The sequence below is a fragment of the Branchiostoma floridae genome, chromosome 14 (assembly GCF_000003815.2).
Source record: "Branchiostoma floridae strain S238N-H82 chromosome 14, Bfl_VNyyK, whole genome shotgun sequence".
Taxonomy (NCBI): Eukaryota; Metazoa; Chordata; class Leptocardii; order Amphioxiformes; family Branchiostomatidae; genus Branchiostoma; species Branchiostoma floridae.
The window spans coordinates 8,460,584-8,473,063 of NC_049992.1; the positions used below are offsets into that span (position 1 = coordinate 8,460,584).

Genomic DNA, 12,480 nt, shown 5'->3' on the forward strand with positions numbered 1-12,480 from the left:
ATAGGAACAAGAAAAATTCCTGAGGGGGAAGACGGCAGTCATACCTGACAACGAGGGATGCAGGGACAATTATACCTGTCCTGCACAGGTTAGTACAATTTCTAATTGTCCCCTGCATCCTCTCGTTAGTCAGTCAGACTGAATCAGAGAATGACTTCAGGTGACTTTGTAGCCTGAGGCCAGGACATAAGACCAGTACATGAATATAAGATATCACATGAAGATATCCCATGAATATAAGATATTACATGAAGATATTACATGACAGATGTAAGATATCACATGAAATATGATATCACATGAAATAAGATATCACACGAATAAGATATCACATGACTTCTGTATTAGTTCACAAATAAGCAGAGGGAGACCAGATGGTTGACTCAAACGAGCCCCCCCCTCTTCTTTTGCCGCAGCAACCACAGAAGCACTTCTTGTGGAGAGTCCAGGAACTGGGTATGACCAAGGTTGGCTCCTGTAGAAACAGAGATAAATCATACCACAGAGGTTGCAGGAGTCACGGCCTGATGTGGCTCCAACCAGCACACACAAACAATCCTGACATAAACCGTGACTTATGCTGTTGACACCTAGACTTTCCATAGAGGGGACTGGAGAATTCTCCTACCCCGCGGCAAAAAACTTGGCAAACACAACATGTGCCACCATACCTTACCATGGAACCATAACAACTATTGAAAGGTGACACTGAATCCGTCAAGAAAACTCTTCTTGTAGTTGATCTCCAAGAAGGAAGAGATGGAACTCTTACTGCCAAGTAAAATAATGATTAATGAACAAGCTGAAGTGACAGGATCTCCTGGAAAAAAAACACTATTAGAAAACTTTACCAATGTCCCATGTGAAACATACTTAGGTAAAGCTGGCCGTCTCTCACAAGAAACGCCTTACCAGCAGGAGTGTTCCTAAAGGTTGACCTTCTGCATTGTAAATTGAAGATCTGTAGAGAACAAGGTCCTGACCGTAAAACTTCTCACACAAGAACTGTAAGAAAAACCAGCAGTTTGTTAGATATGCAGGGACCCTAGTCCTCCTGACTGCACCAGCTACTCAAGTTGTAACAAAAAAATGAGGAATACTGAATCTGTATTCCAAAACCCCAGTACGCCCTCAGGAACCTGGGTAGTACTGGCAAAAGTCTGTACTGACTGTACTGTCACCGGCAACATGCTGTGCAGCTTGTTGAAGCCACTCTACCTCTGAGTGAGTCGCACTCAAGATAGTAGACAGTAGATGTGAAGGAGTAGCAGAACTGGTTCTTCGGCTTACATCTCCAGCAGGTGAGTAGTAGACTGCTGTGTCTCATCTGGAGTGATGAGAAGTAGGTGAACCTCATCCTGTTGTACCTCCCAGATTGTCCAAACAATCAGAAGAATGGGCAGAAGGTCGACAACTGCCTTGAGTCGTTTCATTTATAGTTGTTGGCTTGATCGGAGTGTGAACCGATCCACCTTCCCACCAAGTAGAAAAGGACTCTGAAAAACTCTAGACGTTAGCCGGTCCAGAGTCAACCTACAGTGGTAGCTGGAGTTGTTTAGGATGCGAACATATCCACCCCCTTAAGAGTAGTGGAAATGTCGTCTGAAGACTCAAGAACGTATGTCGATCTAGAGTCCAAGTCGTGGCTACAGGTAATGCCGGGAGCCGACATCCTGTCACACATATCCCCATTTGGGGAGTGCTGTGCTGATACAGACCATCTCTGTCTGTGTACCACTGCCACAGGACGAAGATCACCCTTAGCAAAACGGTGATCTTGCACCTCCTGGATGATTCAGTTGAGCCATCACTGTTGAGTTGTAAGAGCAGACTGTGTCCGCTCACCATCTCCTTGTAGAAACCAAGGACAGATGAGGAGGTGTCCTGCCGTCCCAGCTGTGTGCTGACCTCTCTTCTACAGACCAGTGTCTTCCTGCGGAAATGCTGCTGAAGAACTGCCGAGGTGCCGAGGGCTGCACTGTAGTCGTGACTGTACAACTGAAGTCTTCACCAGACTTCAGCGTACCTGAGCTGCATCTGACGGCAGCCCAAGAAGCTGAGTTCCTCTTGTCACTTGAGGAACTGCGATGAGCAGACACCTGAAGACTTCTGAAGTGCCAACTGACACTGTTGTGGCTAGCGCTCTCCCCGCCAAGCTGCCAACGTCTCTGCCAAGACGATTCTGTCTGAAGACAGAAAGTTGTCTGCTAGATGCTATGACTCCAACACCTTGTAGTCAGGGACCAAGTTGACCTCTGCATAGCGTCAAGCTGACTGCTGCGTTGACTCTCGGGATGAAAACCTGGGTTGAGAGCAGTTGTTGACTGTAGTTGTCAACAGTTGTCGTCCAGAAAGACGATAAGATGATCTGCGCCGTCTCTGCTCGGGAAGAACCATAAGGTGAGAGCAGCTCCATACTCTAGTTGTCAACAGTTGCCATCGTCCATGTAGCCCTCCAGACGATAGCCAGGACCAACATCCACTCAGTTCAGGGATGAACACCTTCAAAACAATTGAAGGCTGTGCGTCGTTGGGACTCCGATAAGGAGACAACGAGCCGGAAGAAACGCCCGCTGGAACCCCCAGCGATGTCGGTTCTCTACGTCTACTGGGATGTGAAGAAGCATCCTTCTGATGACCTTCCCCACGTAGTCTCCCAGCTGGATGAGGTGTTCAGGAACACCCAACTTGGCATCCTAAAGACGAACCTGTAGAAAAAACTTGTCTAAAAGGCAAGAAAAAGTAAACAGGTGATACGGAAGTTGTTCCATCACACCCCTGGTAAGCAAGTTCTTACCTACCACTCATGTGGGGTAACCTGTGGAAGGAAGAAGAAGCCACACCGTCTTGTGGCGATCTGCTCCCACTTGTACCCCTTCACGCACTGTAGGGTCCTGGGATCTACAGACGCCTGCTGCCACCGCCGTAGGAAGTGGACTAGTCTGCCTCTGCGCAGAAGCCGCATACTGTGGAGTACAGGTTCATGGATGGTTGAACACCTAAGTGTCTCTCTTGTTGGAGATGCGTCAGCTAAATGTCCAACCTCACTGCTGAAGAGTTGAGAAAGACTGCTGTGCAGTACCGACGAGAACCACCCCGACAGTAGCTTGGCCTCAGCAAGTAGTTGTAGTAGAGTGTCTCCGCTCGACGACCTGTGGCCGATGCTGTAACAACAACTGTGTCTAGCTGTTGACTTGTTCTGCTTGTCAACACTGCCGAATGGGCCTAGTCTCTGAGGCCAGGTCGACGACCTTTATCCCAGATCGAGGGAACAGAGGATCTAAGAAAAAGACCCTGGGAAAAACTCACATAAAAACCCACATGTGCAAGACAATTGGGCAAGAACAGAGCCTAGGAAGTAAGAAACTGTCCTAGCAATCATACATAACAAACTGTAGTTGTTCAAAAACTACAACACTGAAAACTGTAGTTGTTCAAAAAACTACCACAACTGAATTAACTGCCTCGGTTAATTCATTACTTTGTTAAACAAAAGGATTTCCAACCTGCCACTAAAAATAGAAACATTGTACAAGTACATTGAAACATAAATGTGAGAACAAAGAGCTCACCCTGCTTCATGTAATGGCAGCTGACTACCGCTCTTGATGCTGTGTAGTTGAAGTCAGCACCGCCAACGTGGACAAGCGTTGTTCGGCGTGCTGTTGTCTCCAAGTCGTTGCCACGACAGGGCTTGTCGTGCTCAAAGTACATCTTCTCTTCAACCACCAAGTCGTCAGCAACACAAGGTGCCTGACTGACTTCTTCATCGGGCCTAGCTGCACCCACGAAGACACTGTCGTCCCAGCAGCCGCTAACGCTCCTGCTGTCCCGTCGCAAGCTGTGGACAGCCGCGTCACGTCGCCGTTGCTTCTCTGGAACGGCCCCATTGGAGACGAAGCATGCCGGAACCCGGCATAGGTTGACAAAACTGCGTCCTCATCTATCTTCAAAAATCACCAGCGTTTCTGAAATAAAAACAGAAAAATACGTACATCGCTGGTAGCGGCCGGTGAAAACTTCGTTGACGCCAGCCCTGTCGTCTTCATCTTCTTTGTGGCCGCCGATAGCGATGTCGCCACCTTCTTCTTGGCGCCAACTTCTCAACTTCTTCTTGGCGCCATCCTTCTCGGTTCGCGGTCGGAGCAAGCTCGACAACCTTCCCGAACTCGAGACCTCGAACTCCATCGCTTGAGTACCCCCGAAAGAGCACCCAAAACGCCCAAAACTGGCGTAGAAGTCGACGTTGAAGACTGACGATAGTAATGGCGCCGACCCTCGGCGCACATGTTGACGAACTTGTTCGGAGTTCTTGCGGCTCCCGTCGCTGCAAAGCCGCTAAAAACTCCTGCGCCGCCCGTAGAAAATCGCCGAGCCGCCGAAGTCTTCGAAGAAAGTCGTGTCCGGGTCCCAAAACACGCGTTGGGACCCCAAAACTGGAGCTGGAAACTACCGGAGGTGTTTACAGTACGCTCTAAAATTTAGACTGATGCGCATGCGCGACGAGGAATCATGGGTAACCCGTGACCTTTCAACTTTGGGAGCTACCAAGTGAGGCTACATGGGGGTGGTCAGGCTCAGATACACCTGAAGTCATTCTCTGATTCAGTCTGACTGACTAACGAGAGGATGCAGGGGACAATAGTTTATACATGTACATACTATATATTACCCTTTAATAGGATCACAGCTCTTTTAAAAGTTTTAAGTATAAGTTTAGAATGTTTAGAATAGTGTATACATATACATACTCTATATCGACCTTAGGATCACAGCTCTTTTAAGAAGTTAAGTATTGTGAATACATGTAAATACTCTATATTACCTTAAGCTTATGGGTTGCAACCCTTTTTTGTAGAAATAGCAGACCAGCTGGTTTTGTGACAAAAAATGAACATCAAAACTTAAATGCATGTTGGTTTCTGAGCAGAGATTTTTCTTCAGTACTGTGCTCACCTTTGCTCCGAAAGGGTTGGATGTGAGGAAGGTGGTGAGCAGCTGTATGGCCACCTTCCTCACCAGACTGGACTTGTCCTGGAGACGCCCAACGACCAGACACAGCAGCTGGTGCCACCGGCCCAGAGGGATGGCCTGGAGAAACAGTACTACATGTAACATCAACACACACTAGACTTGTCCTGGAGCCACCCCACAACCAGACACAGCAGTTGGTGCCAGCAGCCCAGAGGGATGGCCTAGAAAAATATTTTAATTTGCAGGTATGCCAACAAAAAGCTATGTTCTTTGGGAGCTACTAAGTCAAGGACACATGGGGGTTGTTAAGCACCTACACCGACATCAACCTACCTCCTGAGTAGAGAACAACAGGCACATGCTTATACCCTCTGAGCTAAATCCTAACTACAGCATCAAAGTGCATATGTATTAATTCACTATTGCAATCCTATCATTGTACTTTGGGAATTCCACTGATACTAAATACCTTTTCATTGCAGATGTGGAGCCACAGTGTGAGGACCTTACTCCGAACAAAGGCATTGACATCATGGATATGTTCCTGCAGAAGGGGATACAAAACATAGATAGAAAATGAGACATGAGTGCCATTTGAAGTACTGATTCTTATAAATCTGTTATATTTCAACCACTAGCTTTGTGAAAAAAACTGAACATACAGCCTTAATATATAGCAACTTGATGAAATTGTTCAAAGCAATTCTTTTAACAGCGTAAATTAATGTTATCTTGTTATGTATAACAACCAAATCTAGCAATTGCTGATTGATTGACAAGACTCGACAAAAGAGCATTTCAACTGTGATGTAATAAAAGTCTCTCACCTCCAAGCAGTCCAAGAACTGGTCGCGTGCATTTTTGCCCTTGGCGTCGAGGTCGCCCTTGCTGAGTTCCCTGATGACGATCTCAGACATGACACCGAGTACACCATTCCTCATGGTGTAAGACTGGGGAAACAGAGAAACCATCACACATGTGGTCATCAGCATTCTCACCAGCATAATTGAGCATAGGGGGGTGCCTACGCTGTGATTTGGACCCCCCAGTATCATTTGGGCCCCCATACTGTGTTTCAGTGTGGAGACTTTTCTGCTGTTTTCTAAAACAAAAGTAAAAACTTCAGAGTTTGCTTCATGAAATTTGGCCCGCAAAATGCAGGTGGATGTTCCTGAGTAGTTATGAATTTACGAAATTTCTAGATGGAGGACCCCCCCAGACTTCTCTACAATACTCACGCCAATGACGCTTGCCACGTGCAGTATGCTAAGATTACCTCTACACTGTGAAAAAATCCTGATGAGGACATTGATCACATGCATATCCCTATACAAACCTTCTCCCTGCTGGAGCTAAGCCATTTAGGTATTGTATATACAGCCAAATATAGAGAGGTTTAAAACCTAAAGCTTTGAGGATCACTTTGACTTTGTTACTAATATCAATTCATCATAAAATCCTCAATAGGTCTGATGTCCCTTTAGTATAGTCTTGATACTCTGTTGTCTTGGATCAGAAATTGAATGCTTAATAACTTTTCCACTACTTTCCAAATTACATGTACCAAGGCTCGAAATTCATTTTTGGGATTAGGTGCACTGGTGCACCCAGCTTAAAAAATTGGGTGCACCAAAATTTTTTAGGTGCACCACTTAAATTTAAGTACAGTGGAATTCGCTTATTTGGATAGCTCATTTGTCAGCGCATTTTATCCAATAGTCCGAAGTATCCAACAGTCCGAAGTTGGGCCACTAACGCCCCGAAGGGAGCCGGGAGGGGGGCAAATATGGGATTACTACTACGCAAGACACAAACACCACACATACGACACGGAACTTCATTTACAAAACTTTTGAATCAGACATTTGTTCATCTAGAGCAGTAGTAGTCAAAGCAGTAGTTATTGATAACTTACAGTACTGTTTTGAACGAATGGAACGTCAACTGTTTGAATCTACAACATCACTAAAATAGCCAGCAAAAGATCGAACAGATTCCAGTTACAAGCTTTATATGATTATACGTTCCGATATTATACAATTTACGTGCGATGATAAATCTAATAAAGATTTTTAAGTCGGTGGCTAAATGAACATGTAGAAAAATATGCTTGACTCGCACTGCCGAGAGCATAACTAATTGAACCACAACAAAGACAAACACAACTCCGCTTGTATGCCGGAAAAAATATGTTGATTTTGTAATTTTGAGCAAAATGACGGGAAGTATTGGAGAGATAAACTCTTCACCTTCTTATTTACATCTTGTGTCCACAAGTTACGCTGAAATTTTAAACTCGACGCCGTCTTTCGCGGTGGTAGACGGAAAATTCACTTTGAAAACAATTAAAATGGCGTCGCAGCGTGGCTTGAGATATCCCGCCATTCAATGCGGCTGATTGCGAAATCACAGTTCATTGACCTGTTGCGTTATGTGCGCTGTAAAAATCTACGTAGTGCAGCCGAAATCAGCTCAATAATGAGACAGTGGATATGTAAAAACACATTTTGTAGGGTAAACCAAGTTAAGACGTTGTCTGAAGGGGAAATATGAACTCAAAAGCGTGTTGACGTTCCCATGACGTCCGCCCATCATGCCTTGCGGCAACCTATCAAAATGGCGCCTAACCAATGTTCGCAATTTTGCTATCACAGCGGTATCGGCAAGATTTTCTGTGGAATCTACCTATCTTACGGTCCTTTTCATGATTATATGCCTTCATACATACAGTTGTTGGTTGATTTTGGCCTCGTTTTGTAAGTTTTAGCGTATATTTTCCCATTTTATTCGCTATAATTTGACGTAATTCTATCCAAAAACCCGAAGTTTGAGACCGGGGGTTATCCAATTCTGCGAAGCCTTATACAATAGAATGAATGGCAAATGGTTTGGGATTTCGCAATTCTATGCAATTACCCGAATTATCCAAAAAGGCGTAATACGAATAATTGGAATCCACTGTAATAACCTAATAATAAAACTTAATTACAAGCTATATTAATCCTTCAAGTACTATGACAGACATTTTTATTTATCTTTCTTACACTTAGATGTCAAGAATATGATGCATACTAGTATACTTTGATATCTTTACGTACATAAACATAAGAAAATATTTGGGTGCACCCTGTGCACCCACAGAAAATAATTGGGTGCACAGCTCCAATTTTGGGTGCACCTGGGTGCACATGCACCCAGTGTTTCGAGCCCTGATGTACACATCAACCCCCATCCAAGCTGACAGCTGACCCTAACTGACCTCTCCGTCCAGGTGACACAGGATGACGCTGATGTTGGGCAGCATCAGGGCGGGGACTCTCTCCGCCAGCTCCACCATGAACCCAGCGTACGAGCGCGTGCCGCTGTTGTCACGCACCAGCTTCGAGGGGTCCATACGACCAATCTCTCTGTATGGACCAGTAAAGAATCTTACTTAACTATGAAACAACCATGTCTTCATATTCTACAATCCGAACTTCCATTGAATGAGGGATGAAAAGAAGACAGAAGACATTAAGGAGGAAGAAGTGGGTACAAGGGTTATTTCGTCCTACTAGTCCTAGAATTAGATTGATCTATAGGATAGAAGCAGTAAGAAAAAGGTGAACAGCTTTGATTATCATATTATGAACAGTCCATGACAAAGTGAAATTCATCTTAAATCTCATTTGGACAGAATTGACAAAATCTCTGGTCATGGAGAATCTTATGATATCTGCAGATTTAAACATTAAATTTACCATTGAAAACAAAATTAACACAGTAAAAAGTACCAATTGCCTACATGCATATGATACACAGCAAGATTCAAACTTAGACATTATGAAGATAGATCCCACCTCATGATGTCACTGATGACAGACTTGGCCCCAAACTGCTGGGCGAACAGCTGCACCATCTGTGCCATGGGGCTGGCCAGGTGCTCAAAGTGCTGCAGCAGCTGGATTATCTTCAGGCTAGCACCTGGAGGGGGTACCATTTCAATACATTAGACAGATTACTGCATATACAGGTGGTAATTTCAATGCTCCTTGTTGTCTTTTTTTGTTCAACTTCTGGCTCTGTCAACCCACTGGAAAGAGCCGCATGGAAGCGTGGTGTGAAGACTATCTGCCTGCTTCCCATCCCTATGTCAGGGATCCCAGCAACAGTACAATAAAATAATGGATACTACATGTACTACCAGTAGTAGTAGTACTACTACTAAATTTAACTATCTTCCATTTACAACTTGTGTACTAGTATTGACTCATTCTGGCAACCTATTTTAGTGACCCTGAAGAAGAGTAGCCTCACTAAGTTGACTCTTACTTTGACTCAGTAACTTAGTGGCCTGCGCTATAGTCTCAGAGATGTGGCAAATAACTTAGACTCAGTAACTAAGCGGCCTGCCCTATTACATAGTTACTGGCTCCTAGGCCCAAATTTCCTTTCACAAAAAACTTTTGCAAACATTTGAAAAAAGTACCAAAAGCTTGAAAACCCAATGATTTTGCTGATATGAACTACAAAGTTACTGACCCAGCCCATGGTTGTACCGCCTGACCAGTGTGCCCAGCAGGTGAAAGACTGCCTCCTTACTGCCCTTCTCCTTACAGGTGCTGGGGTTCTCCAGGAGCTTGTAGCAGCAGTTAGCCACCATACTGGGGGATACAACATTGTATCATCAGTAATAAAACCCAGTAGCTTAACCAATCATTTGTATGTGTAGCTCCTATAGCCTGTAGCCTCAGGAAATAAGGTAGTGTCATCTGTAGAGTATTGTAACACCTTCAATGTTTCTTTACTAAGGCCACAGCAAGTAAATCTTATGGATGACATCAGCGCGCGCATTAATTTTTGCCTGATTTCAGAAAAAAAAACAAGAATTTTTTTCTTCTGCAGGGATGGTCAACATGACGATAAAGTACCAAAATGAGCAAATATGTTGTATTGTAGCCTAATAATTGTACTTGTAGAAGTGACACTTGCGAGGTACCCAGGGCTGTAGTTGTAGAAATGAAACTTATTGGAATGTTGTAAAAGTGACGCCAATATGGAAGCCATGAGTGTGGTTACCAACTTTGTTGGTGATGCCAGTCTACCACACTAGTGTCACTTTTACCACACCAGTACATGTCTTAAATATAGGAATGAATGCCTTGTTGGCTCTGATACCATGTTTTGTCCCTTTAATTCTTGTTACAACATTCATCGCCTATTTTTGAAAATGTAGCCATCTTGTTTTTTTCACCCATCTTGTTTTTTTTCGCCCTATCGCACTATTTTTGAAGTCTGCAGAGGATGTCATCCATAAAATTTACTTGCTGTGGCCTAATGTACATTGTACTATAGACATTAACAACCATGAACATAAACACTGTGAAATTAAGTCCAAAAAAATTAAGAATTTATGGTTGTAAATTAACAACCTCAAGTTAACAGTCTGAGTGGCAAAGGCTAAAAGAAGGTAACAAAGTTTGTTTTATTACTTGACAAACTCCTCCTCTACTACTGGCGGCTCCCACAATCTGCCGATCTCCAGCTGAACAACCTGGGACAGAGACTGCACAACCCTCAGTCGCTCTCCTTCCCAGTCCCAGTCACCTTTTGAAGTCTTCTTCTTTGACTTACGACCCTGTGATAAACACAGCCCAATATGAAACGACAATGGACGAAAGTTTGAGGCTAAAATTGACAAAACAGAGTAAACATACAAAGAAAATAGTGAACTACGTCAGTTTCTTGGCAAATTCTACATTTGAAAAAGATAGTTTTTGCTACGTCGATGAAGGTTAGACAAATAGCAACTGGATATGATTTTGGAAAATGTCAGACATTTCAGGTAGAATTTCCTACTTTTTGTCAATGACACTGGAGAGATCTTGTTGGAGAGATTAACAGTTTTGGCTCAAATATTTCCAGTTCATTGACTGAGTACACTACACAGACCTTAGTCACAGTGACAGTTGTAGGTTTGGTGTCCTCTGCCTCGAAGGCTTCCATGAACTGTGTGAGCAGGTAGGCTGACATCTTCAGTGTGTTGAGGTGCTGCAGACGTGTGCTGCAGTCAAAGTCTGCAGTATCCAGCAGGGCCGGCAGCTGGGCTGCATGCTGAGACACAGCTGCGATGGGGATAAGTTTAAGTGTGTTAGACTGGACGAAATGTTATGATATTTTTCTTCTTCTGTCAAACTTGAAGCGTACTGCTTAACTTTAAGGCAAAGTTTTTTAGAGCGAAGCATACAGAGTCAATGCTACTCTTCTCTATAACCTTGAATGTGGATATTAGGGATTCCATCACGGGTCACAATAAATTTTTCTTCTCCACTCAGCCTTCTCTATAAGTGTGTTGTTTTTTTACTCTATACACTGTCTATTCTTCAGTTTTGGAGATTCAGTCATCGATTTTGTCAGATATGAATGTACATGTATTATAGTCAACCCACCTTTGACTAGTAAGTTCCAGACCTCCTCCTTAACATCACTCTCAACTTCATTCAGCTGGCTGTAAAACAAGGGTCACATAAATTAGCAATTGTAGTTGTTATAATTCTTAACCAGCTAGGTCTTCTTTGCTTTGACTTTTCGATAGGCAAAAGTAATTTTCATATCAAAGTTTCCTTATCTTGAAGTTGTAGTTTGCAAGCTTTCTCAATTTGACTTAAGAAACTTTCTAACTTTCCTCTGGCTTGTAGTTCACCCAGGCACTAATTCATCACAATAGATGTTTTTCCACAAACAAGTCTGACATCCATAAGTATTCTTTTTTTCCACCGACAGTATCAGAGTGGAATACCGTGCCTGGCGCGGTCGTGACAGCCCCCACAGTTGGGTCCTTCCACGCCATGCCGGAGAACAGCTTGCCCTAGCCCGGGACCTCAACTCCCCATTACTTTGCCCCTGTTAGGATTATTTGGGGGTCTCATTATCGTGACAGCCCCCACAGTTGGGTCCTTCCACGCCAGGCCGGAGAACAGCTTGCCCTAGCCCGGAACCTCAACTCCCCCTTACCTTGCCCCTGTTTAAGGATTATTTGGGGGTCTCATTATGTAGTAGTATAAGATGTAGATGAAACCCAGACTCACCTGAGAACACTGTAGATCAGGTCGAAGTTCTCCAGGATGGCAGCAGGGCCTGATCTGAAGGCAGCCTTTAAACCTGTTGTGACATTGGAAGGAAACAAATTAAATATCTATTCATATTCATAGGTACCTGTTATATACAGATCCACTGTGACAAACTGCATCATTAGTGTTGCATCACAACTGTGCAAGATTGTTCCTAACAAAACTTGTTTCTTACACCTTGTTAAATTCTAAAGCAGGTGAGGGTTGATATGCGTGAATTGTGGTCTGCCTGGAGCGGTAATAATGTTTTTGCAATTTTCAACTTGAGCTAGGTTCTCTAATGCCAGCAAAAAAAATATCCTCCGGCACTGGAGAACCTACTGTGTAGCCCATGTTGAAAATTTGCAAATCAGCACCCTCCCAATAAATACTACTTAATGGTGACGCTCCAAGCATT

General features: G+C 43.9%; 1 protein-coding gene across 3 annotated transcripts in view; it reads right to left on the bottom strand.

Annotated features, from left to right (window-relative positions):
* Positions 1-12,480, bottom strand: part of LOC118430750 (condensin complex subunit 1-like) — a 31,926-nt gene that overhangs the window by 18,081 nt on the left and 1,365 nt on the right. For all 3 annotated transcript variants that reach the window (XM_035841766.1, XM_035841767.1, XM_035841768.1), the window contains exons 3-12: positions 12,042-12,114; positions 11,403-11,461; positions 10,906-11,078; positions 10,446-10,591; positions 9,496-9,617; positions 8,814-8,937; positions 8,234-8,381; positions 5,802-5,924; positions 5,444-5,518; positions 4,957-5,091 (exon numbers count right to left, since the gene is read on the bottom strand). In XM_035841766.1, coding sequence (XP_035697659.1) covers positions 4,957-5,091; positions 5,444-5,518; positions 5,802-5,924; positions 8,234-8,381; positions 8,814-8,937; positions 9,496-9,617; positions 10,446-10,591; positions 10,906-11,078; positions 11,403-11,461; positions 12,042-12,114 — 1,178 coding nt within the window. The remainder of the gene's footprint in view (positions 1-4,956; positions 5,092-5,443; positions 5,519-5,801; positions 5,925-8,233; positions 8,382-8,813; positions 8,938-9,495; positions 9,618-10,445; positions 10,592-10,905; positions 11,079-11,402; positions 11,462-12,041; positions 12,115-12,480) is intronic.